This window comes from Onychostruthus taczanowskii, unplaced genomic scaffold (genome assembly GCF_017590055.1).
Source record: "Onychostruthus taczanowskii isolate IOZ18803 unplaced genomic scaffold, ASM1759005v1 scaffold33, whole genome shotgun sequence".
Lineage (NCBI taxonomy): Eukaryota > Metazoa > Chordata > Aves > Passeriformes > Passeridae > Onychostruthus > Onychostruthus taczanowskii.
In genome coordinates, this window is record NW_024500683.1 from 5,422,899 (window position 1) to 5,449,335 (window position 26,437).

General features: G+C 35.6%; 1 protein-coding gene across 1 annotated transcript in view; it reads left to right on the forward strand.

Annotated features, from left to right (window-relative positions):
- EYS (eyes shut homolog) overlaps positions 1-26,437 on the forward strand; it is a 614,241-nt gene that overhangs the window by 115,717 nt on the left and 472,087 nt on the right. Inside the window, exons 6-11 of the mRNA XM_041410576.1 lie at positions 4,128-4,250; positions 5,349-5,462; positions 6,631-6,744; positions 7,204-7,317; positions 22,755-22,952; positions 25,307-25,428. Of these exons, the coding sequence (XP_041266510.1) occupies positions 4,128-4,250; positions 5,349-5,462; positions 6,631-6,744; positions 7,204-7,317; positions 22,755-22,952; positions 25,307-25,428 (785 nt within the window). The remainder of the gene's footprint in view (positions 1-4,127; positions 4,251-5,348; positions 5,463-6,630; positions 6,745-7,203; positions 7,318-22,754; positions 22,953-25,306; positions 25,429-26,437) is intronic.

Sequence of the window (26,437 nt, forward strand, 5' to 3'; positions counted from 1 at the left end):
TCATTGCCCAGTACTCTAATTTTTCTGTGTCTCTGCAGGGACTCTCTGCCTTTGAGGGAGTCAACAGTTTCTCCCAGTTTAGGATTATTGGCAAACTTAGTATGCCTTTAAGTGCTGTGTCCAAGTAATTTATGAAGATGTTGAAGAGCACAGGAACGAGGATGGAGCCCTGAGGAACCCCACCAGTGACAGGTCACCAGTCTGGTGTCACCCCATTCAGTATAACCCTTTGCACCCAACCCCTGAGCCAGTTGCTCACCCACCACATGATGTGTTTATCCAGCTGTGTGCTGGACATTTTGTCCAGAAGGATTCTGTGAGAAACAGTATCAAAAGCTTTGCAGAAATCCAAAAATATTACATCAATTGGCTTCCCTTGATCAACAGTGGGTTACCATGTCCTAAAAGGAAAATATGTTTGATAAGCAGGACTTTCCCCTCATGAAGCGCTGACCAATACTGTGCTGTTTTTCAGGTGTTTTTCTATAACTCCGGAATAATCTTCTTCATTATTTTATCTGTCACAGAAGAAGCTAGAGTGTTCAAATGAAAAAGCATACTGTAAAATCTCTTTGTTTGGCTACAGCTTCAACTGTGATATTTAGAAAGGGTTCAGAGCAATTTCAGAGCTGTAGCTTGTGGTTAGGCCAAGTTACAGAAAGGTAGAAAAGAGCAGAAGTGAAGTATAGAACTGTCAGGTCTAACTTGAATTATTGAAAAAGATACTGGAGAAAATGTGAAGTTGAAATATGTATAAGCATGTGAAGCCAACAAAAATATGACAGTCCCTAGGTAACATGATCCACCACGGCCCTCCATGGGCTGCAGGGGCACAGCTGCCTCACCATGGGCTGCACCAGGGGCTGCAGGGGAATCTCAGCTCTGACACCTGGAGCACCTCCTGCCCCTCCTTCTGCACTGACCTTGGAGTCTGCAGAGCTGTTCCTCTCGTTCCTACCCCGTTTTTCCCTGGCCACAATTACCTCTGTGCAATCAGTTTTTTCCTCCTTAAATATGATCACAGGAGGATTACTGCCATCTGCTGATGGCTTTGGCCTTGGCCAGCAGTGGGTCTGTCCTGGAGGCAGCTGGCATTGGCTCTGTCAGACATGGGAGAAGCTTCTGGCAAATTCTCAGAGAAGCCAACCCTGTAAACCCCCACCCTGCTACCAAAACCTGGCCCAGCAAACCCAATTCACATGCCAAGGTGATGATTTTTCCTCTTTATTACCCTTTATTTTGTTCAATACAGCTATTATTAATTGCATATTTCTTACAATTTTTACATTTTGTATAATTTTTTCAATAAGTACTATTTTTATATTTGAAATTCCAGTGGACCTAAGCACAAGCAGTGTTTCACTATGATAAGTGTTGAATGACAAAAACAATTCCAACCACTCTATCCCAAAAATAAAATGAATTAAATGGTTTTATATATCGTTTTTATCGCATTCAGTCAAAATAAGGAGAAATCGGCAACCCATTATGTAAGAATCCTAATGACAATGAAAATATTGTCCAGGTTTTACATGAATTTATTAAATTCTAGCATTTCTCTTTCTCTTTCTCTCTCTCTCTTTCTCTCTTTCTTTCTTTCTTTCTTTCTTTCTTTCTTTCTTTCTTTCTTTCTTTCTTTCTTTCTTTCTTTCTTTCTTTCTTTCTTTCTTTCTTTCTTTCTTTCTTTCTTTCTTTCTTTCTTTCTTTCTTTCTTTCTTTCTTTCTTTCTTTCTTTTCTTTTCTTTTCTTTTCTTCTTACTCTCTTTCTCTCCTTTCTTTCTGTTTAAGCTTTTCTTAGATGTGATGTCAACAGCAACCATAAAACTTTCTCCCCAGAAGTACTATTTGTTCAATAAGAGTGAATGAATGCACATCAAATCCTGCTGGCTCTGACAATAACCCTTAATGTGAGGATTCACTTGATAGTTTCAGATGTACCTGCCATCCAGAATATAAGGAGCCATGTAGCGAAATTGCCATAAATCACTGTGTGGCTGGACTATGTCAGAATGGATCACAATTCAGTGATCTCCCTGGAGAGTTTAAGTGTCACAGCCTGACTAGTAAAAATCACTTTTGTCATGAGGCATTTAGGTTTGTCAAAAAGAAATGTCTCAAGAATGTAAATGTGGCATTTAAAAAAAAATTAAATACTCTCTTGCTAAATTATCTTTATCTAAATTTATAAAGTATCTTTTGGATATTTGTAACAGAAAAAGAAATCAAAATGTGCTCTCTTCTTTTTGTAGGAAATGTTAAGTTAATGTTAAGTACTGCAACTGAATCTGTTTTGATGAGAAACCTTATACAATACCAGATGCATAATATTAAAATTGAGCCCTGAAACCACTACCCTTTGTTCTTCAATTTAGTATAGTGAATTTTTAAAAGTAGATCAGGTTTCTCAAAGCCCAATAATCCATGCTGTAGTACTTCAATAATTAATTCAAAACATAGAAATAAAAGGATTCATAGGTTAAGACCTTTATTTCAAATCTATAAAGTTATGAATAATAACTTTTATTTCATCAAGGAAAAAAAACCTATTAGCTTTTCTATATTTATTATCTCTTTTTTGATGAAAGTCACACATGCAACAACTATAGATATATCTGAGCATAGCTGTTACCATCACTGATCGTTTTCATTTTATTTCTTTCTCATAATTTTTTATATTAGGTTTATATAGCACTTCATTATGCAGATGTTAAGAGCTATTTACAAAGGCAAAAATGAGAGACTTAAATTTTTAATGGCAATCAACAAGGAGGAAAATTTCAGCTGTGCAAGAGTGTTGCACAGCTGGTGTTTAGGATGGAATTGAAACATAATTTAAAGTCACTTTTCTGCATCTACTGATTTAGAAACGAAAATGACTGTATGTGTAGGGCAGTTTTAATATGCATTGCCTTGTATTTATGCCTCAAAGGGTTGTTCAACAAGCCAGAATTTGCAAAGTGCAGCATGTTCCAGCAATTTACCCTGATGGCCAGAAGCTGCTGTGTTCTCTCATGTAACAAGATGTTCAAAAGTTAAAAAATCTTCCAGATCAGAAGGTCTTCAGTCATGCCTTAAGAACACCATTTCCATTTCCTCTAAAGACTATGTCCATGCAGTACTGAACTTCTGAAATTTTGTAATTATTTATTCTAGTCAACTGCACTTAATAAACACTATTAAAACTAGGTTATGTTTGATTTTGAAAGTTATCATGGCATAATGTAGGAATGCAGATTTATTTGAACACCTTTGACCAAAGAGTTTTCCTCTTTGTCTAAAAAATGTCAGATATGAGGAATCTCAATGGTACATTGGAATCTGTCATGGCAATACCTATGCTGATGAAGCATGGCATTACTTTATAAATATATTTTTAAATTAAATGTGAAGTTCACATCTTCAGACAGACTTAGTATCTAAGTTTGTAAGACACTGGAATTCATTATATTTAACTCACTGAACCAAATCTCTGGTTTAAGTCTTTAGTGGCTTTTCATGCTGCACTTGTTAAATTATAATAAATTGGTCTAGTCTGTTTTGATCTTTGTTGTGCTAAAAATATTTAGAAAATTTTAAGTGCTCAGCTAATAGGAGACCACAAAACCGTACTTTTTTTTTGCTTTAGATCACTAATTTTTTATGACCAAACCAAAATGTTTAAAATTTGAAACTTTGTATTTATATTCAGCATTTGGATACTAGCTCCACACACATGGATTGATTTTCAACTGCTTTATATCACTTAGTTAAATATATTTATGTGGTTTGAAAAAAACAATCAGTGAAACAATATTTTCTTGCAACTATTTATTGAGTATGTTCAAAAATAAAAGTTCTGTCATCAATGAAAATTATTATTTCCTTGATGCTCATTGTATTTTGAAGGGTTTTTATTATAATCTGAAGTGCACCTCTATCATTGACTTTATCATTATGACTTTGTTCCATTTAGAGTTGTTTTGTGTATGAAACTGAAACTTTCAAGGAAATTAGAATATTTTACCCTATATTAAAAAAGATTTTAAAACATAAGAAAAGTACACATTTAATTGGTTTCTCACTTGTCTGTTTTCTCAGATTAAATGTAGTAAATTTCCTAAGTCTTCTGTTACTCTATTTTTCAACAGGTTTTACTGGTGACTTATGTGAAGCTAATGTTGCTGCCTGCGTATCAAAACCATGTGGATCCTCCAGCATCTGTAAAGACATTGTGGGTGGCTATCTTTGTTTCTGTGCACCTGGCTTTATAGGTGAGTTCATAGAATGCTGTTAAACATTTTTCAGTCAGTCCTATACCAGAGAACAGAAGTTTGTCCAAAAGTAGCAATAGATAATTTAACAGCGTGCCTCTGATTCAGGCAAAAGCAACTTTTGTTTCCTGGCACACAAAAGTACTTGGCTGCGTAAAAGTATTCAGCTGTAAAAAATACTGACTACAAGGGACTAGTTCCACTCCAATTACTATTTATACTATTTTAGACATGGTGTCTGTCTTACACTGATGTGATTTGAACTCCCAGCCATATGCAAGTTTGCCTTAATTTATCTCCTTTGTGCTTTCTGTAATAATAAGGTTGCAGTAACAAGGGTCTCCACTGCCAAACATACGTCCAAGATCCTGGGCAGGTTTAACTGCTCATGTTTGCATCTACCCTGCAGACAATTGTCATTACACTTATTAGATTAAAATTAGTTTGTCAGCATACTGACATACTGATGTGGTATTTTCAGATGACAGTGTAAAAGAAAAATAAGATCTTTCTAGATACATATGCAGGTATTTTTGATCAACTATATGGTGAAATAATCAAGGGCAGTAGGAATTCCCTGAGTGGCTGTGCTACCCAGATCCATCCTGTTTAACTCCAGGGATGTTGAGAGGGCTCCAAAAGCAGGAATAAGATGACACTAAAATCTCCCTCACTAGTCAAGGAGGACAGAGACAGCCAGAAGAATTGACATCTTGAGAAGATTGCATACCTCTTAACTTGTTGTTCTGATCTTTAAAACAAACCCATAAATTAATAAATTAATGAAAAAAATAATATAACAGAGAAAGATTGCATAATTTTTTTTTCTTGGAAACCATATTTACATTTGTGATGTTTTACAAAAACTCAAGTCTTTCTTGACCTTCCTTAAATTATGAAAATATGCAAGTTTTTGAGTACATCTGTAAGGACTCTATAAAATCTTTGTTGAACATATATTCTGCTTTTTTTTTTCCTTTAATCAACAAGAAATGAATTCCCCAAAGACAATTTATGGCTGATTGTTAAGCTCAGTTATTTCACTGATGATTCACCAGTGGTGTGTTCGAGTGAAATGAATCCTCCACTTTTTTCCAGGTCATAACTGTGAGATTGAAGTGGATGAGTGTCTTAGTGACCCTTGTCACAATGGAGCTACTTGTGTTGATCACCTGAATGCCTTCAGTTGCATCTGTCAGGATGGATTTGAAGGTAAAAAAAAATTCCACAGAATGATAACTTTGTAAATCTATTCAGAGTTTTACATCTTTTTTTTTAACATATCAGATGAAATGCATGCATTCACATATGGGTGTCATCTGAAGTCATAAACATGTCAGTTAGAAGAAGTATATCTTGACTAAATTACCCATGTTGTTTTCATGATAGCATGGAACTAGGTATTTTCTGCTAACTGGTGTCTTGGCTGTTGAAAATGGAACTGTGGAGTTCAGTGAATTCTGCAAATAGGAGATACTTTTTTTTCTGCAAGTTTTAAAATATTCTGAAGCTTTAATGTCCTCGAATTGAGAAAAAGATCCAACTGTGTGGTAAAGGTTTTGGTTTTGTCATATTTGTACAATTGATATGAAAAATTTAATAGCTTTGGTAAGTGGGTGCATTAATAGCTGCAGCTATGCTTTCAGGTTAGATCAGGCATTTAAAGTGTATCCATTTTCTTTTTAAAGCATAAGTTTTTAAACATCATGGATATTTAATTATTTAAATACAAATCAATCCATAATTCAAAAGTCCCAGTGCAAAATAGTACATTTTTACCACTCATCTATTCAGAAGATTTATTGCTTGCATTTTTATTTCTTCAAATGCTTTTAACTTCCCAAATCATGCAATTGATGCAATTTTTCAATGATTCTTCAAATGATAAAGAATTTTGTTCACTGAAAAATATTAGCAATTAAGTATTTTTATACTTTGATAATTATGTGGGGGTTTTTTATAGTCTATATTGGAATAAATTTTCTTCTTGTCTATAACAGACTTCTTTTTCATAGTTTTTTGGGAGTGCATTTTTTGCCTTATCATGGACATAAGAAGTCTTTCACACCACTGCAATGCTGTCTATTATACTTACTGTAATTTGGTTTCTGTTCTTCTGTGTTTATATAATAAGAAAATTTTCTGCTTTAAGCCTTAGTAAACTGTTTGATTACTGTACTTTTAATATTTTTGAAAAATTAGTGCAAAAATTAAGTATTCAGAAGATGAACATCTGTCATAAACACCCAGATCTGAATATAAAAAGGGTGTCAGATAGATTCTGATATGTGAGTTATATTCAGTTAAAATAAATGTCAGTCTTTACCTAAAAGTGCCATGGAATAACTTTTTTCCCCTTTCCTTGATTCTATATTCATAGGTACAACTTGTGAAGCAAATATAAATGAATGTCAGTCTTCTCCATGTCTTCATAATGCATCATGTGCAGACCTTATTGGTGGCTATAAATGTGTCTGTCTACCCGGTTTTACTGGTGAGTTGTTTTCATAGAAAACTTTTTTTTTTTTTTTTTTTCACAACCAGGTAGTCCACAAAGCATCCATTAAGACATTATTGACTAATTTGCTTGTGGTTTATTGTCATTTCTCTTTATCTGCCCTGGTCTAATGTTTAATTTGCATTCCAACTAACTGGAACACTGACTGCATCTGTCAACTACATAGCACAAGACAAATTAGTCTGCATTCAAAAAGGCCTTCAAAGCTTGCACACATAAGGAAGACTAGTTACCAATTAGCAACTCAGAAAGATGCTGGTATGCATTTGTGGTTATAAGAACAAAATGGATGTTGAAATTAGTAGTGTGGCTGTTTGTTTAGCTGATGTATGTTAGCTTATCTTCACAAGTTGCTTGAGATTTTTGTGGTGCAAATGAATTAGAAATTGGCATCTGATTTTTTAGAAAGTGTTCAAAACTTTTATCTTTTCAAAGGTGCAAGATGTGAAACAGATATAGATGAGTGTGCTTCATTTCCCTGCAAGAATGGAGCCACCTGCATTGACCAACCTGGCAATTATTTCTGCCAGTGTGTGGATCCTTTTAAAGGTAATGAACGCCAAGGGAGAGGGGAAAGCAAACATAATTAACTTTAGAAGGCATTTCTATCACTTTTTAAAACGCATTTCAGTGTTCCTACAGCATTAATAGTCTTTCACTTCCCCAAACAAAGCTTTCAAAGTGACTGGCCATATATATGCCTGCGGCTGCAACTAAGGTGAAGGGAACATTGTACATCTGCTAGGTGCTAGATGTGTTTCTTTATTAAACAAAATTGATACTTCAAAATCAGTTTGTTAACATAATAGAATTGCTTACATAGGTAATAGTAGGTACATACCCATTAAGCTGCCATCACAAAGATTGATTAATTTTCTACACAGTTTTCTCTCTAATTCTATTGGCATTCTCTACATTATTTTATCGTTTTGAGAAAACAATTTATAGCTATCTTGGAATCCAGAAACTGTGTGATTATTTCTCTTGATGATTTTAAAAGAAATAGACTTAAATTGCAAAGGCTATTGTGACATTTTTTGCATAAATGTTGGGGTCAAATTTTAAACACTTACTAAAATAATTTACAGAAACAAATTGTGTGGTGTTCTTGAGCAAATGTAGTTCAAGTGATAGGCTCAATTAAAAGCACCTATTGATTTGTAAATTAAATATAAACACATTTTTCCTCCAGCAGTTCAATATAATGATACTTGCTTAGGATTCCAGTGCAATCATTAAAAGGCAATTTTCCTGGTATGTTGAGACAGCAGGACTTTTCCCCTTTAGGGAAGATGGTTGAATAAAATCCATTATTCATGAGCTCATGAAAAACCACTCATATTTGTTCTTATTATTTTAATTAATGGTCAAAATTTAGTTTGTCATTTTTGTTCATTTTAATTTATGTTCCACTGAATAAAATCCAGTACAATAACAAGTAAATGACTACTGCAGTATCAGAATTGCCTCTGTGCAGAAAGATGTAAAATAATTTTTAATACATGTCTAGAAATACTAGTCTCTTGAGTACATCTTGCAAAAGGAACCAGAATTCTCAGCAGGTTTTGGTATTCATTTAGATATTTAAGTAAGTAATTAAAAATTCAGAAAGCCAACCTTTCTGTAGTCATCCTTCAAGAGACTAGCAGTGTCTCATATGCTTTATGGAAAAGGTAAGCCCTGCTGGCAAGACTCATAAGATGTAACTGAGATTCTCTGAGAACATTATAGGAGGGAGTAGTTAATGGCCTGCTGTGCCACTGAGACACTCACAAGTCTATAAGGCCAGATGGGATCCACCTGAGGGTACTGATGAACTGCCAGAAGAGCTCACCAAGCCACTGTCCATCATTTGTCATCAGTTCTGGTTAACTGGGAAGGTCAAAAATGGCTGGAGGTTGACCAGCGTGATGCTCCTTCTCATGACGGGTTGGAAGGAGGGTTCAAGGAACTACAGGCTTGTCAGCTTGGCCTTGGTACCTGGCAAAGTAATGGAACAGATTATCTTAAGTGTGATCACATGACACATACAGAACAACCAGCGGATCAGGTCCAGACATGTGGGTTTAGGATAGACAGGTCCAGCTTAAACAACCTGATCTTCCTTTTTAACCAGGTGGCCCACCTGGTGAGTGACGGGAGGGCTGTGGATGTTGTCTACCTGTACTTCATCAAAGCCTTTGATACTGTCTCCAAGAGCATACTCCTGGAGAAGCTGGCAATCCATGGCTAAGACAGGTGCACTCTTCACTGGGTTGAGAACTGGCTGGATGGCCAGGCTCAGAGAGTGGTGGTGTATGGAGTCACATCTGTGTGATGGCCAGTCACTAGTGGGGTTCCCCAGGACTCAGTATTGGGTCCAGTCCTGTTTAGTATCTTTGTCAATGATCTTTGTGAAGGGCCCAAGAACACCCTCAATCACTTTGCAGATGACACCAAATTGGGTAAGATTGTTGATCTGTTGGAAGTTAGGAAGGCTCTGCAGAGGGTTCAGGACAGGCTGGTTCAGTGTGCCAAAGTCAGTGTTATGAGGTTCAATAAGGCAAGTGAAAGGTCCTACACAGGAACCCTATCCATCCGTACAGGCTGTGGGCAGAGTGGCTGGAAAGCTGCCCAGCAGAAAAGAACCTGGGGTGGGGAGAGTTTGAACATGAGCCAGTGTGTGCCCAAGTGGCTAAGAAGGCAAATGAAATCCTGGTCTGCACCAGCAATAGTGTGGCCAGCAGGACCAGGACAGGGATTGTCGCTCTGTACTTGGCACTGGTGAGGCCACACTGCAAATCCTGTGTCCAGTTCTGATCCTCTCACTAGAAGAAAGACATTGAAGGGTGCAGCGGCAGCTGACCTTTAGGTGTGTCCCGGCAGGGCTGGAGAGATGAGGGCAACAGAGCAGGTGAAGGTTCTGGAGTGTAAGTCATACCAGGAGTGCCCAAGGGAGCTGGGGTTGCTTGTAGAGGAGGAGGCTCAGGGGTGACCATATCACTCTCTACAAGTTTCTGAAAGGAGAGTGTACCAAGGTGGGGGTTGGCCTCTTCTCCCAAGCAGGTACAGACAGGACAAAGGATGAACCAGGGAAGGTTCAGGTTTAATACCAGGAGAACTTCACTGAAAGGATGATTAAGCATTGGATAGGCAGTTCAAGGAAGTGCCAGCATTGCCATCCCAGGCAGTGTTCAAGAAAATACTGGAAATGGCACTTGGGGCTGTGGTTTAATTGACAAGGAGGTAATTGGTCAGAGGTTGGACTCAATGATCTTGGAGGTCATTTTGGTCAAACATAAATTATTTTATGACTCCATTCTATGATAATATTTTTGGTACAGGTTGTCTGAGTCTGCTTAGTTCTTTACAGCTCTATTCAACACCTTCCAATGTCAAATTCTTATACTGATTTTGTCTAGATTTATACGGGTATAAATAAAAGTAGGTTAGGTTTATATGAAAACGCTACCTCTGTCTCACACCATCTGTTTATTTAGTGTTAAACTGCTGTAAATGTAGCCTTTAACAGATTCACAGTAAGCCAACATAATGGCTAGTTAAACTGTTTTCAAATCGTGTGGATATATTCCGGGCATTTTAATGAACAGCTTTGTGTGCACTAATTACAGATTACGGAATTACTTAGTTAAGAAAGTACATGCATGATGTTAATGGCAAAAATTATATAGGAACACCTGTTTTGGTTTTGAGTATTTTCACAGACTTTCTTGCTTCTGATATTCACAGTAGAAAACAATAAATGCTGTATTATGAATGCTGTAATTTACCTGGAAAGCAATCTGAAGATGTATTTCCATAGTATATTGCAATTATTTGATTGTTCTATCACAAAATCTGACTTGAAGGGCATGCACTATTATTAGGAACATATATCAGGAACATGTACCAGTTGATCAGGAGATGTACAGCAGACACCCATTATATAGAATGTGGAAATAAGGAATTCAGAGCATGATTTGGGCATTCAGGTGCATTCATAAAAAAGATAAATCTGTCAGATTAAGCTAGAAATTGATTCTATATATAGAAACTGGCTTACATACGTTTATCTTGCTTTTGGTTTTATTTCCTTGGAGACTAAGGAAGACAGAAAGTTTTGATTTTCTTATTTTTTCTTCCCCTTCATTTCCTCATGATTTTTAAAAAGGAAAACAAAGTTTTGCTTTCTTCACATTTCAAGCCTTCTGAGAGCAGGATAGCTGCTACTCATTTTTATGTGTGGCAAACTTTATAATATTCTGAATTGGTACTTTTATATTTTAAAACTTTTGCATTAGTTGTACATTAATATGAAAATTCATCAGAAATTTAATTAAGGTATTACTATGTACTCATAGTTTCTTGTATTTTTCCTGGGAGGAGCAGTGCGTGTCTTTGTTTGGTTTTTTTCAAAGTACAGATTTGTCTACTTAGAAAAAAAGTTTCAACTCATTCCATTGGCTTGCATAAAATAATGGAAGACATCAAAGGCTTACAAAATGATGCTTGGGCAGTGATATATAGCTACATGTTTCTTCAAATGTCTCTAGTCCAGGTTGTGAGACTTAACTCTACAAGTCTGATATGTGAATGAAGTTTTACTTCTCTTGTGGGCACCAACTCTTTTTTAGAGAATCCAATTTTCACAATGTGAATAGAGAGCACTGGAGAATTCTATCTTCTGATGCTGGTGTTGTAACCCTAACAAAACTAATGCATTCCTCTCTATCAGTGTTCCCCTGAGAGTAGATTTCCTCCCATGCAGTGCAGATCATGGTCTTTCTATAAATTCTAGTATTTCAATGGAATTTTTGACAGTGAAATTACTACCTTTGACTTCCCAAATGTTCACACTAACAGCTTGAGGGTACTAGCAGTCCACCTATATGTAATTCAAGAGAAAAAGGAATGAACCTATAAGACTTTCAGATATGAAATAACAACCTTGTCAACATCGAATAATGTTCTAATTACTAAATATGATAGCTGAAGTATTTTCATCCTATTTCAGCCAAGTTCCTTGTCCTCGTGGAGTTAAAAATTGATTTTCTGTTTTCCAAAATTACTGAGTTTTACCTGTAGTCCTGATATGGTATAAAATAATGAACTTCAAATTCCCTGTACTTTTACATCATAATTCTTTTGACCTTGATTTGGAGAAGCTCAAGATTTGATTAAGAGAAGAAAATCTATACCACATTATCTTATTAATCTGGCAAGAGAAGGAGATTCCTGTGTAAAACCACAGAAATCCTAGAATTCTAGGATCCTAGAATCCTTACTGATCCCCTCTGAGCCTGTGCTGTGACTAAGGTTAAACAGAGAAAAAAAAATGTCATCTGTATAATATGCTTTTGACATTTATAATAGCTATCTATTCCAGTACTCTATGTGTCTGTGAACATGTTCTAATTAATCAAACATGACAATCCACTTATAAAAGTCCAGTTCTTCATTTCTGTTGGCTTTCACAGTGTTCTGCCACTAAGCTGTTTAGTACAAGTCATTATCACACCTCATGCTTAACAGCTGAAATGCTTAAAAATGGCCGTGCTGCCACTTCCATACAATGCAGTGCGATGTTCTTTACATATAAATCTTATCCTTAATATATCTGGTTCAGTTCCTTCTGCTTGGTTGCAATATAATAATACCTGAAAATACACATTTTAGAAATATCTGCACTTCCACCTGTTTTGTATCATAAGTGAGGCACAGCAGTGATAGTTATGTATATCAGACATTTTGTATCAGTGGACATTTTGAAGTTTTTAGCAACAGAGGAGAGAGAAGCTGTTGCATTTGCTGCTGACAAGCAGCTGGAACTGGGAGAAGGAAGGAAGATAAACTTGATTTGGATGCTAGAAAAATAAAATATTTTAATATTCTTAATATTATTAAGAGTTTGATTCCATTAGAGTGTCCTGGCTGAGAAGGAATTCTACACTGGAAAGTTATTATATTAACTTTTCTACTATGATATTGATTCTAAAATTGAAGCCTTTCTATAACAGAATCACAGTTATTAGAGAATTGATGTTAAATCCTTGGGCAGAGAGAAGGAGTAAGAAACATGATGAGGCTGTATCTCATTTAGGGGTCCTAACAACTTCACAGAAAGTAGAATGAAAGCTCCCATGGCTCTATCAGAAAACATTGAGTTTTCCTATTAAAAATTCAAACATGTTCAAAACCACTGCAATTAGTAAGGTTACAGCTTTGCTTATATTTATATACATGCTGGTTTTATTGGTGGTTTTAGTGTTTTGTAAGAACATTGAGATATATTCAAATATTCTTTTAATTGCCAAATTCATAGTAATTTATTGAACCTTATTGTTCAGAGCTTTGAAATGCCAACATTTTTAAGCCACATCAATGAAGTTACTCACAACTATTAGACAGCAGTCCTTGCTGAGAATGTAGCAGAGCGACTTTGTCCTTGTATTAGGCAAGCTGCTTTTCAGCATTCTTATCATGCAAAAGGTGAAGGATCTCACTACAGTTTCTAGACCAGCTCATTTTTACAGGAGATAAATAAAAGGCTGTTTTTTTCTTCTTTGATATTATTGATAACTAAGAACAGATCTTGCAGTCCCACACCAGGAGTGCAAATTTTCCCCATTTTCTACACTTGTATTTAAGGCAGGGGTGAAACTAACAAACAACATTTCTGTGACACATGGACTGAGCCAGTAATCTGCTCTTCCCAAAAAAAGCTCAGAAAGGAAGGAAGAAAGCATTTAAATTCTAGTTTCAATTAGAGACTGTATATTGGATATGTGATAGTCCTATGAGTGTTGGCATGATTTTTTTCTTTAAAAGAAAGGAGAAAAAACACCAGTTGTTTAGTAACTTGTTTTTAATAAATGGAGCAAAGATTTTTATTGTTTGATCCAAATTATTTACATCACTCATTTCAAAAAATGCACTGTATGTATTTTGTCTAGATTTGCTAATAGGTATGACCTTTTAAATCAAATATACGCAATTGTAGAGGAAAATTGAAATTCAGTTCTGAGGAAATGTCTACTTATTTCTTGCAGTCTTAATGACACATCTCCAAATGTGTTCCAATTAAGATCAAAGCAAAAATGGTAATTGACCATCAAACATGTTGCAAAAGAAAGTAAACTAGTAAGAAAGGCAACTCAGCAGGAAAAAAAAAGCTTAAGTCTATCAAAAAACAAGAGTAATAATGGAGATTTCACAGGACACTCTATTATGAGAACAGCTAATTACAAAACAGATAATAAGTAAGAAATGTAAGTGCTCATGAAGGCAAAAAAGCTGGAGTAGAGATAATAGAGCAATTACTTTTCCAGTGCTCATAGGCCAAAATTCAGCCTTTCCTGTGCCAAGCCCCACACAAACAGGCAGGTTTTCAAGACCTCTGGCTCTTTCTAGCACAAATGTGTATTAGACCATAAACCACTATACTCTGTTCAACATCAGGTTTAATCTTGTTTGGCCACTCTTGACACTGAACAGCCAAATAAAATTTTATTAAAGGGAAAAAATGAAACTGATGCATAAATATGTGAAGGGCAATCTGTATCACATAGGAGCTTTTAGAGGGAAGAGAAGCAGAGTGTCTGTATTTGGGTTATATTACCATTGCCTTTGAACAATAAAGGATATATAATGCCTGAATGGAAATCAGTATGGGCTGGGATTTGCTTTTTGCGCATTCATGAAGTCACTGGAGGATTTTGGAATTTTTTTCTGATATTTCTATTCAGTTATGTATTGTTCCTAAAAGCTGCCATCTAAATGAATACTCTCATCTGCTTCTGTCTCCAAAATGAAACAATTCAGAGACTAAGCCTTTTTCCTAGCAATTTCTAGTATCTGTTTAGGTGCTTTTGGGTATGTTAGATACCCACAACGGTCCGGCAGATATGCCAAGGTCTGTAGCAGAGCTGTGGCCTTTCAGAACAGCGCTGAGAACACAAAGGCATCTCTAAAATCTGTGTTTGTTTAACTCTGTCCATACAGATTCAGTGAGGTAAGTGCTGCAGCTTCAACTCTGCTTTTAGTTTGCACCTTGGGACACATCTTGATCCACAAGAAACATTGTCTAATCCTTTACACCATAAGTAATCTGGGAATACTTCATGTGTAAATCCAGTCACCTACAGCTGATCAAGGGGTTTGAATTACATCAGTCATTCTGTGAGAATGGTGTTCAAATTCCTCTATTCAGGAAACAGATTTAAGTTATGGAGATGATACAAGTTCTATTCATTGCAAATGGAAATTTGGCCCTTATTTTTCCGGAAAATATGTGTAAACCACCATTTTTAAGGGTTACCTTTTCCAGGGCTGCTCTGCAAATTATGAAGGCGTTGCTGCTGCCCAAACAAAAGTTTACCAATTTTCAGACGGGTTTTTTGACTACTGTTGCAAATGTTTTTAGCTTTATTTTTCTACATGATGAGTCTATTCATGGCATAGGGTCACCTGCCAATTCAAAAACTAAAAGTAATAAAATTGTAATCTTGGTATCAAATGCTATAAATAACATCTGTCCAATTACTCAGATTTTAAGAAAATGAAAGTGTGATCTTGGAACAAAGAAGAGTTTGACCACCAAAACTAAAGGCAGCCATTACTGTAATTCATGGTTGACATCCACAAGTCCTAAGCCATAAGGAGAACATAAGTTTGATACAAGTTTTCTGTGTTTCCCACACCTAGTATTAATTTCAGGTGAATGCTGTTGCAGATAAAATAAAGAACGAAAAGAAAAGCATTCCCATATATTTCAGTCTGAAATAAATTTTTATTAATTGTTTTCCATAGTGGAATACTTCTTTTGGTCTCTGAGAAATAGTGAGCCATGTTTTTATGTGAAAAGTGAAATTCACAAATGTGGATACAGACATATCTTCATTGTTTAGTCGTTATAAACTTGTATATTTTGAAGAAAAAACTGCACCTAAATAATATATTCAACTTCCGTTTTCTTCTATTTTTACAGAAATTTATACAGGTATGGAGCAATAATATATACATCTCTGTGTGATCTTAATTCTAAAATTTGTGATGCAGGTCTTTCTCATACTCTATTTTAGCACTGTTGCATGCTCTGCATTATCATATATAATTAAGGAAATGTATTTTTACTTGAAACGTGCTAAGTATTTTTTTTCAAATATTCATCCATTAAAAATAAAATAGTGTATGATTTTCAATCAGTATGGATTTCATAGAAAATGTCTTTACACTCTTTATACAGAGAATCTCAAAGCAATTCCTTTAATTAAAAGTAGAATTTGGATTCCAAAGAAAGGGATGGATTTCCTATAAACTTGAAATATAAGAAAACACCTATTAAGTTTTTAAAATATTATAATACTCAGCTTAATTTCAAATAATATAAAGATATGCATGCTCCACTTATTTTTACTGTTTCCTATCCATTTTCAGGGTATTTCTGTGTTTTGTTTTGTTTTGTTTTTTTTTAATTTACTTTTACTAGTCTTTAATGATCTCAGTTGCTGAAATATTGTCTTATGTCCCATAGCAGATCAAGACAAGCAGGCAGTTTTTAAAATAATGGCAAGCTTAGAGGTTCATTTAAGCTTCTCAAAGTTTTGAACTTTTAGTAGAGACAATTTTATCTTTAGCATTAAGACATTTAATATTTACAGGTGCAAGGAGCTCAGATTTAAGGTATCTAACTTCTTGCTCATTAGTATTCCTGGGATTTTATGGCAAGTCTATGGAAACCTTTGGGATCAAGAGCTACTGAGCTGTGTAAAGGTGATGAAAACAAACCCACATATTTCTCTGAAGTGATCAAATAGCTTTTGAATTAAAATTGTTGTATCCACTCATTTCAAATGATAATATTGGGAAAAACAGTAAGTTTCACATAGATTGGGGGCAGGGACTGGCGGGGGTGGGCAGCCATGTCTACATAAAACTTTGCCTTTGAACAGTGGGTTATCTCCCATAACTAAATGTATTTTTTATTTTTGTTGTAAAGAATTCAGTTTGTCTAATTTATCTTGGAAAAGAGTAGTGACTCATTTCAGTATTAGAAGACTCTTTCAGCTTTGTTGTTAAGAGGTAAGTTAAAAAAGACTGAAACAATGCCATTGCAATGTTGTGATCACAAAACCACAGTGCTGGTGCTGCTACCTTCTTGCTGGTTCTTGAAAGTTTCTTGTCCTCATGAATGTGTACTTAACACCATTACCAGACTTCTTGTTGTAATTTAGGAAATTGCCATCCAAATGACACACTTGTTTTTCTGGTAGATATTTTATTTTCACTATATTGTCATAATTGTACCATCAGTCTGAAATGAGATGTATTTTGCAGGCCATCCTTTTACAGTAAAATGCTGAATTTGAAAGCTGTTGTCAGACTTCATTCCATAAAATGTTAGTAGCAAATGTTTTATTTATTAGATTATTTTCCTAAAGAATAACAACATTGAAGAGATGTCACTTCTGATTATAGGAGACTTCAGTACTGCACATCAAAACATTTCATGTACACACTTATGCTGAGCAAATAAAACAAACAAATATCAATAGTTTCACATAAAGAAATAGAAATTTATATCAGGAAATTTATTTTCTATGTCATTTTTATAAATTAGACTTTTGACTTTTAGTAATAGCCTTAAAAGGACAGTGTATTTCAGCAAAATAAAATCTATTTTCAGTGTTCATTTATGGTATTTGGAAATTCTACCCTAAAAGTATTACAAGCAAATACAGTAGAAAAAGAAACTCATTAATATCAGCAGAATGAAGTTTCTAAATATGCATTATGCTTCTCACTCCTAAACAACAAAAAGAGAATATTTTCCAAATAAACTATTCATTGTTTGATATATAGTATGCTAACAGAGGAGCATACTAAATGCTATTAGTATATGCTTAAATGTAGATAAAGACATATAATACTTACTGCAATATATTGTGCAACTCTAAAGGAAATTGTCCTTCAGCTGACTGTTAATTTAATTATTTGTGCATATGCTTTTGAGATTTGTTGAGGTTTCTTCTAACAGAGAGGCCTTTAGTTGCCCATTAAAGAGAATGCGTTATTGCAATCAATAAAATGTAGCCAAGAATTAAACAAGCAAAAAGGCTAAATCTGTCTAAAGGAAATAAGCACACTTGTGAAGAGAACCTGAACTTAATTAATTAATGAACTTCTGTGATGGATTATTTCATATTTCATCTGTTGGACATTCTGTTTTTTGTCATTTAACTGTTTAGTGAGCATTACCTTTTTACTCTGAATTTAAAAATTCTGATACATCAGGGAGAGAAGACAGTTTATAAAGTGTTTTCCTGACACAGCATTCCTTTCTGTCAACAATCACAGACCTGCTGTTTCAGAATCTTTTCAGATCAAGTGAGAAGTTTCATGTTTAGCACAAAATAGATGTATTGATATCAATCAGCTGCAGTAAAACATTTGTGCAAAAATATTTGTACAGAAGTTCTTTAAGAAATATCTAGAAGAGAGAGAAAATGCTGAAAACATAAAAACGGCTTTATGATTAAGCTATTTTTATTTAAAAAACTTAACTTATAACCTGTTTGCTGTTTGATTTATCCTTAATCATGCATCTTTTTTACGGCTTTGTAAAAAACTGCTGGTATGAGTGCAACAACAGCAAATGAACTTGTTTTGCAAGTGTGCACCACCACTGCCTACTCCTATCCAACCTACTCCTATTCCTTAATTTTTGTGTGAATATGCATTTTTCAAAAAAAATTTCTACATTAACTCATTCAATTTTATTTTCTTGTTTTCTTGCTTCATTTATTGATTAGCATTAATAATTAATTACTTAACAAAAATGCATTAAGATAGTATCAACAGTTGTGATTCTGTGAGTAAGGAAACAGTCTTTTTACTTATTACTGTCAACACTGATAGTTAAAAATTGTTTGATTCAGGGAAAATAACTGAGTGAGATGGACAGTCTTATTATTTTATTATTTTTTTGTTTTACCAATCTTCCAGTTAGAATAGGAATAAAACCTTTGACATTTCTGACAGTAGCAGACGAAAAGATTTTTCATACAATGATATGCATGAAAGCTGGGTGGAAAAAAAAGGACATTGACTATCTAATTGAATATTGTTTGAAACAATGTGAATATTGTTTGAAACAAGGCACTAAAAAGATTATAATATTAATAGCAAGTAACATCATTCCATGTGGCTTAGCCTCATTTGGTAAAATTTTTATGGCCATATTTTCATTTACCATTCTTTATAAATGTCAGGCTAATTTAATTTTTTTCCCACTTTATTATAGTTAGAATGAAAGAAGTAATTTGTTTTCCCTTAAAAAGGGGGGAAAATCTATTTTTTGTCAGGAAATAGTTTGGGTATAATTTCAAATCTACACAAATTTCACTGTAATCCATACCCTTCTGGGGAGCTACATTGAGCAAGATTCATTCTCCTGTTTGCAGAACACTATGGGAGGAAAGAGGAATGTAAGCTCCTCTCCATGCATCCTGGTTTAGTTTCCATGTTTCCAGGGTAAAGACCTGGCAAATAATAGGCTACACAGGAGCAGTGATTACAAAATAAAAGGAGAATAAGTTTTTCTTAGGCTCCCTGAAGGGGTAAAGCTTGATATCCACAGCAGCAGGATGGGAGGAGAAGATCAGGGTAGGTAGAGGATACACTCAGGCATGGGGAGAAAGAGATTCTACAGCTGTGAAGGCTGGAAGATTCCTTCTGATTACTTGGATGAGAGGTTTTATCTGGAAGGCCAAGAAAGCTGTCTGAGTCTGACACATTTGTCCTCATCACTACCACTAAAACAAAGCAGTGGTTGATAAAACACTTCTGTGAGGGAGAGCGGTACCAGGTGAGCAGACCTGATCTCTGAGGAGCTTTATTTGCATGTCAGAGTTCTCAGTGTGGAGGTTTATTTGCGTGTCAGAGATCTCAGTGTGGGGAACAGATTACCAGAGTTTGGCTGATTACCAGAGCTAGCTTGCTTTTGCTGCTTGTCCATGACAGCACCAATGACAATGCCAGCAGATACCCAGAGCATATCAAAGGTGACTAGGGGACTCCAGCAGCAGGGGCAAAGATAGAGTTTTCCCAGCACTGCTAATAGGAAGTTAAGCATCCTGGGGGTTAACATCTGATTAATGTCACAGGCAAAACTTCATTGATACATCACTCAAGTAGATCAGGCAGAGTGGAATGGCAATAATTTACAGAAATGTTGTGGTGAATGTCTTCTACAGATAGCTTGATCAAGAAAATTTTATTAAGTCATCTTTAGGAAACTGGAAAAAAATCTTAGGAAAATTAGTTCTTCTTGGGATATTACCACACTGACTTCTGCTGAAAAGATAACATGGAAAGACACAAATAATTGATCATATTGACAATTTTTTAAAGCAATTGCAAGGTAAGAAAACTAGGGGAGATATTTATCTGTATTCTATATTTGTGAATAAGCAAGAGGAAGTTTGGGATGTAGAGGTAGGAAACAACTCTGGCAGTAGTGGCAGTGAGATGACAGAGTTCATAATCTTAAGAGAAATGCAAAATTCAAGTAGCACAATAATGATTCCAAACTTCAGTGAGCTGGTTTTCATTAGCTCGGAAATCTGTTTGGCAAGCTCCCATTAGAGATTGAACTGAAGGGAAAGAGGATTTGTCTTGAGCCCACTGATTTAACTTTAAAGACCATTTCCTCAAAGCACAGTTCTTTCCAGTGTGCAGGAACTCAAGCAGGTGTGGCTGAAAAACAGATAAATGGGCTCCTGAATGAGTTTAAAGAGAAAAGGAAGTGCACAGAAGGTAGATGCAAAGGTAAAGCTGCCTCTCCAGGTAAAGAAAATTAAGTACTGCATTACTGGATCATCTGTCGTGTCCATTTATGATTGTGAGCCATGTGTTAAGCTTAATTGTGTTATTCCACTTTAGGAATCAGCAGGGTTTTTACTCATGTCAAGCTGTTGTGATATAAATATGGAATCTTCAGGGCAAAATCTCAATGAGCCATATGGCTTCTTTTGCTGTGCAGTTTCATGAATTCCAGATCTGAAAGTGCTGGCTGTCTGCAGCAGGATCATCCTGCATCAGAGAAATCATAAGCATAGAGACAGGGAACAACTTGTGTTGTTTTTTCCTCTTTTGTCAGCATCATTACTGGGGTCAAAGGGTGGTTGGAATTTTAACCTCAGTTCTGTTCCTACTTGTTGTACTTCTTATTAAAAACATTTAGAATTCAGCCCTTAAATGACAATCTTACAGTAAGCAGTCAGCTCACCTATGATCCTGCTGACATTTTGGATAGTGTTTGTTCATTAATATGAAGGAGCTGTGGCCTGTGGGGAGTCTCACTGACACAGGGCAGAAGTGTCAGGGTCAAAGAGCTGTCATGGACTAAACATGGCTCCCATTCCCCATTCCCCTGTGCTATTCATGGGTAAGGAGGAGATAGAGGAGTCTGAAGAGAAGGAGTGAGGTTGTGTCTGGGAAGAAAAGAGGGGTGGAGAAAGGTGGTTTTATCTTTGTGTTTGCTTTTTACAATCCTGTGCTATTTTTAATTGGCAGTTAATTCAACCACTTTTCCTCAAGTTGCTTCTATTTTGTCCATGACAGTAATTTGTAAATGATGCCCCTATTTTTATCATGGTCCTCAAGGTTTTCTCTCTTATTATTTTCACCTGCCTGTTGAGAGGGAGTGAGAGCGGCTGTATGGGCATCAGTCAGCAACCAACCCACTCTAGTGTGACTGTGTGGATTATATCTTCTACATGACTGCCCAGGTGTTTTGTCTTGTAGTGTCACACTGCCCATCACTGGATTAAGATTACAGCCTGCCTGAGGGACAGAGAGGTTTTTGGGACAGGGCGAAACTGCTGCAGAAAGGAATGGCTTCACAACCATAGTGGAGGCAAGGGCACTGGTGAAATGTGCAGAAGGCTTGGGGCACAGCAAACCCTGGGAAGCTCCACCAGAAAGCATGGGATAGACACAGCTTCAGTAGTTATGGAAAGGCTTCAAAGGGATTCAGAGGGGCTTGTGTACAGTTTGTTACAGCCCTGAGAGTCACTAAGCACTGTCTGAAAGTAAGCCTAAAAGAACAGACTTGCCTCCAGCAGCACGGACTGAAAATGCAGGCAGATTTACAAACCTAAACCCATTTGATCTCAGTTGTCTCTGCCACCCTCATTTCCAATATCAGTACTGGAAAACATGAAACAGTTTTGTTATGTTCTAACAAATTAAGACTCAATTTATAGGACCTTTAAATCTCTTTTTATGTAACTGTTGTAAATTAAAGATTTAGATGAGGGCATCTGTGACCCAATATCCACAATCACACAGTTCCTTGGGTAGCCCAGATAAATGTATGTAATCTGTTATACAAGAGCGGTAGTAAGGAAAGAGTACAATTGGACTGTGCAAGATTTTCTGGTGTATGGAATTTTTATAAATAATGATTAAATAAGTACATATTTTCAGTAAAATAATTTGTATTCAGTCATGGCTGGTAAGTGAACTACTATACAATGTTACATACATTTAATTCACGTTCACTATTATAGGTTAATGTATGAACAATTCATGTGGCAGTTGTGACAAGTTATCAAGACAAAATAGCAGGAAGCTTCAATCAAAATTCATTTATTGTTTTTAAATGCATTTTAAAAAATTTCATTTTTGAGCTGTTCAAAGCACAAGGGTTAAGAGAAAAGATGGGAAATATACTTATCTATCGAAAACTGTGAGATAGCTATTAGATTTTAAAATGTATTCATAATATAAAGTAATATAAACAAAATATAAATTGTCTTTTTTTTTTTTTTAATGATACCAAGCGAATAGATGTTTCTGCATGGTAATATACATATATGTACCTCTGAGACCCTCCTACTCAATTTTAACCAGGGTTATAAAGAAAATAAAGCTCATACTAGACAGCAGCTGCAGGGATATATTCATTAGTTTAACACTGACAGCTTTGCTGTTTTCTTTTTCAGGTTTGAACTGTGAGTTTAGGCCTTGCGAGGCCAGCAATCCCTGTGAGAATGGAGCTGTGTGCATAGAAGAAATGAATTTGGACGTTTTTCCCCTTGGATTCCACTGCCAGTGTGTGAAGGGCTTTGCAGGCCCACGCTGTGAGATCAATGTCAATGAGTGCAGCTCTAACCCTTGCCTCCACGGATACTGCTATGACAGTGAGTTCAGTCTGGTTACTCACTTTAATGTAGGGTAGTCTTTCTTTTGAAGCTTCTGCAGCTGCTGAGCTGCTCTGGGGAGAACAGTGGATAATTTACTGAAATTTACCTTGTCTGAAGCTTCACAGCCTGTACCAGAAGGATTATTTTTGCCAAAATGCCTCAACTCCCGGCACTGGGGTTTTTGTGTTCAGGGGGTCAGAATTGTAGCTAATGAGAAATTTTAATGAGATTTATGCTGTCTCCTTTGATACCTAAATTAACCAAAAACATCTTACATTGTGCATTTCAGGAGAGAATATTCAGGTGCTGAAAAAGAGTTCACAGAGCACTTAGGCGTTACATGTCCTAAGCCTAATAAGTCAAAAAACTCTGTTTAATTTCAAACCAATGTAAAAAGGCGCACCTGTTTACCTTCTGCATGTAACTGTGTAACTTTCTCTTTCATTGCAATATGTACTGAAAGGTTTTAGAAGCAACTTGATTACCCTACTATATTCTGTCTGGATTGGCAGGCCAAGTTTAGTGTGGAGTACTTATTTGAAAATTTTATAGGGCTCTTGCCATCTATCTGACACTTTCCATACTTGTTAAAAAAAAAGAAAAAGTAGAAGTAGTAATTTTCAGAGGATCTTAAAATGCTGACTGGAAAGCTGAAAAACATCTGAAGGTCATGTAGTCAACCCTGCACAAAGTTAGACTATTAACAGTGCTGGAACAGGTCAGTCAGGGATTTTTCTACCTGAGTTTTGAAAGTCTTCAAAGAAGGACAGAAATTTCACAAACTCTTTGGGACAGTGTATTCCACTGGTTAACTATTCTGGCAATTCCTACACTCGTCCAGTCCCATCCAAATCTCCTGAGCTGTAACTTTTGGCCATTGCCTCATAGTACCTCCTAGTACTACTAAAGGATTTCAGTTCTGTCATTTGTGCAAGTATCCTTGAAGTTATTGTTAAATAGCCCTCTCACTACGAACACTTCCCTAAAAGTCTGATACAAAGCAAGCCTGCTCAGCTTTTAGGGTCCACACTTCAAGCACTGAGTAACTGTGTTTGTGTTCTTCTACATCTCCCTCCTGTTTCTTCACATACGTTTTCAAAAAAAAAAATGATGATTTAAGAGCTTCCATGAAAAGGATATTTTTTTAGAAAAATTTGCAAACAACCTAATCAGCCTACTGGTTTCAAATGAGATCCTAAAGAACTAAGCCCAAATTACTTAATGCATCAGTTTCTAAAACTCTCCTGGTTAAAATAAAAATAAAAATATAAAAATCAGTTTCAATAAAATATCTTGAAAAGTCTGTCTTTCCTTATCTGGGAATAAGGTGAGTTACTTTATCTTCCATCTAGAAAATCCTATTTCCTATTACATTTACAGATGTTTTCTATGTGGTCTACATTGGTTTAGAGATATTTTTGAATTGGAATTCAGATGAGCTGTATTAAAGTTTTTCATGCTGACAAAGTGCCAGTTTTTTGGGGAACAGCTTGTCCTTGTGGTGCCTCTGGCTTGAGTTTTATCATGTGGACATTTGAGTTCCTCTACTCTATGTGCACTGGCTGCAGAAAGCTGCAATCCTAAGGAAGCTGGGAAGCTTTTAGCATATGAATAATGCTCCTGTGCTGAAGGACTTGAAGCTTTTAATGAACACAGTAGCAGCTGTGTGTATAGACACGATGGTAGAATAGATTCTATGGTAAATCTCAGAGATAATGAAGAACTCAGGGACCCCTTTGAGGTTAAAATAAATGCAGGACTGCAAGAAGTGCGATTCCGTCTGTCATGAACTCCATATATGGATAGAGCACTCTAAAGATTCCTTGCCATTTGGATTACTAATGACAAAAAAAAGGGAGAGGATTCTTATGATTATGTTAAGAAATACATCATAGAAAAATTCAACTCGAGTATATTTTCTCTTAATATAGTGGTATAATATGAGGCATTCCTTACAGCACCAATAACAACATTAAAAGCAACCAATAAACAAGCATTGTTTAACTTCCATATCTTATTTTGATATAAGATAGAATCTTATACATTTTGTGATTGTTTTATGATAGAAAATTACTCATTATTTATAATATCACTTTTTAACTCTTTGATTTATAACCCTTGAATCGGAATATTTCCATTGTGTGAGTAAAATTCAGTACATGAATCTGATTTCATATTTAAAAGATATTTTGAGACCACATTTAATTTATTTAAATGTTTTTAATATGTCCACACTGTTTAAGTAAAGCTGGTCTTAATCTTTTCCAGATAGTATTCATAACTGGAACTTAGTAAATTTACTACATTCAGTTGTCATGCCTCTTAGTACTAAAGTGCAATCTGTCTTGCAGTTGTCGATGGCTTCTATTGTTTGTGCAACCCAGGATATGCAGGATTGAAATGTGACCAAGACATTGATGACTGCGTAGTCAACTCTTGTGAACACAATTCTACATGTGTTGACCTACATCTGGTTAGTAGCAAATTTATTTTAATTAAAATTATTGTTAAGTTTTTATTCTAAAATCTAAAGTGATATTTTTCTGAGTTCTGAATTTCCTTTGATCCATACATCCACATATCAAGGGTTTATAATCATACTTTCCAGACACTGGTATTTTTGTTTATTTATAATTTTATAGGCAGTGAGAAAGAGGAGTATTTTTATCATCTAAGAGCAGTTACTGGGTCAATGTGGTTATACAGGGAATTCAAAAGGCGCAGAAAATTTTCTACTAGGTGTGTTTATGATCTCATTATAAATGACAGGAATACTCATTGACACCAATTGCACTGGCTTCAAAGGGACTTTAAAAGTATCTTACCCAAGAAAACTGATTTACTTCAAGTACTTCGGCATTTATTTTAAAAATTGCTCAGATATATTACTTTTGGAGATATGAAGTGTGTTAAAAATAACGTCTTAGAAATAAAATCATTCTATCACCTGATTCCTCCGTGAGAGGAAAGAAGACAGAGATTCACATGGTGTAAACTTCAACACCAGAGGTGGCACATGTTCTCTGTCAGTCCTTCCAGGAATCTGTCAAGAAGCAATTTGTTTTCATCATATTCCACAGAGACACTGAGATCATACAGCAAGAATATTTTCCTTAAGAAACATTCAGGCTGTCAGAGAAATTACCAGTTAAAAAAAAAAAAAAAAAAAAAAGTGGAAGAAAGGACAGTTTTTTCTTTCCTATTCTAGTTTCTACAGGCACATTTGTGAGAATACCAAACTGATAAATGTTGAATTGAATTTTATATTATGAAGTGATAGGTGACTCTATATAGAATGAACTAAACATTTAAACACTGACCAAAAGCCACTGAGGATGTAGGCAGCACAATCCACAGTTCAGCTTCCCACCATTTGAACCTTCACTTTGGGAGAACTGAACAACCCCGTAGATACCGCTGACTGCTGCATTATTGCTGAAGATGTTTGCAGTTTCAGGAACTGTGAAGTGTATGAAAGGTGT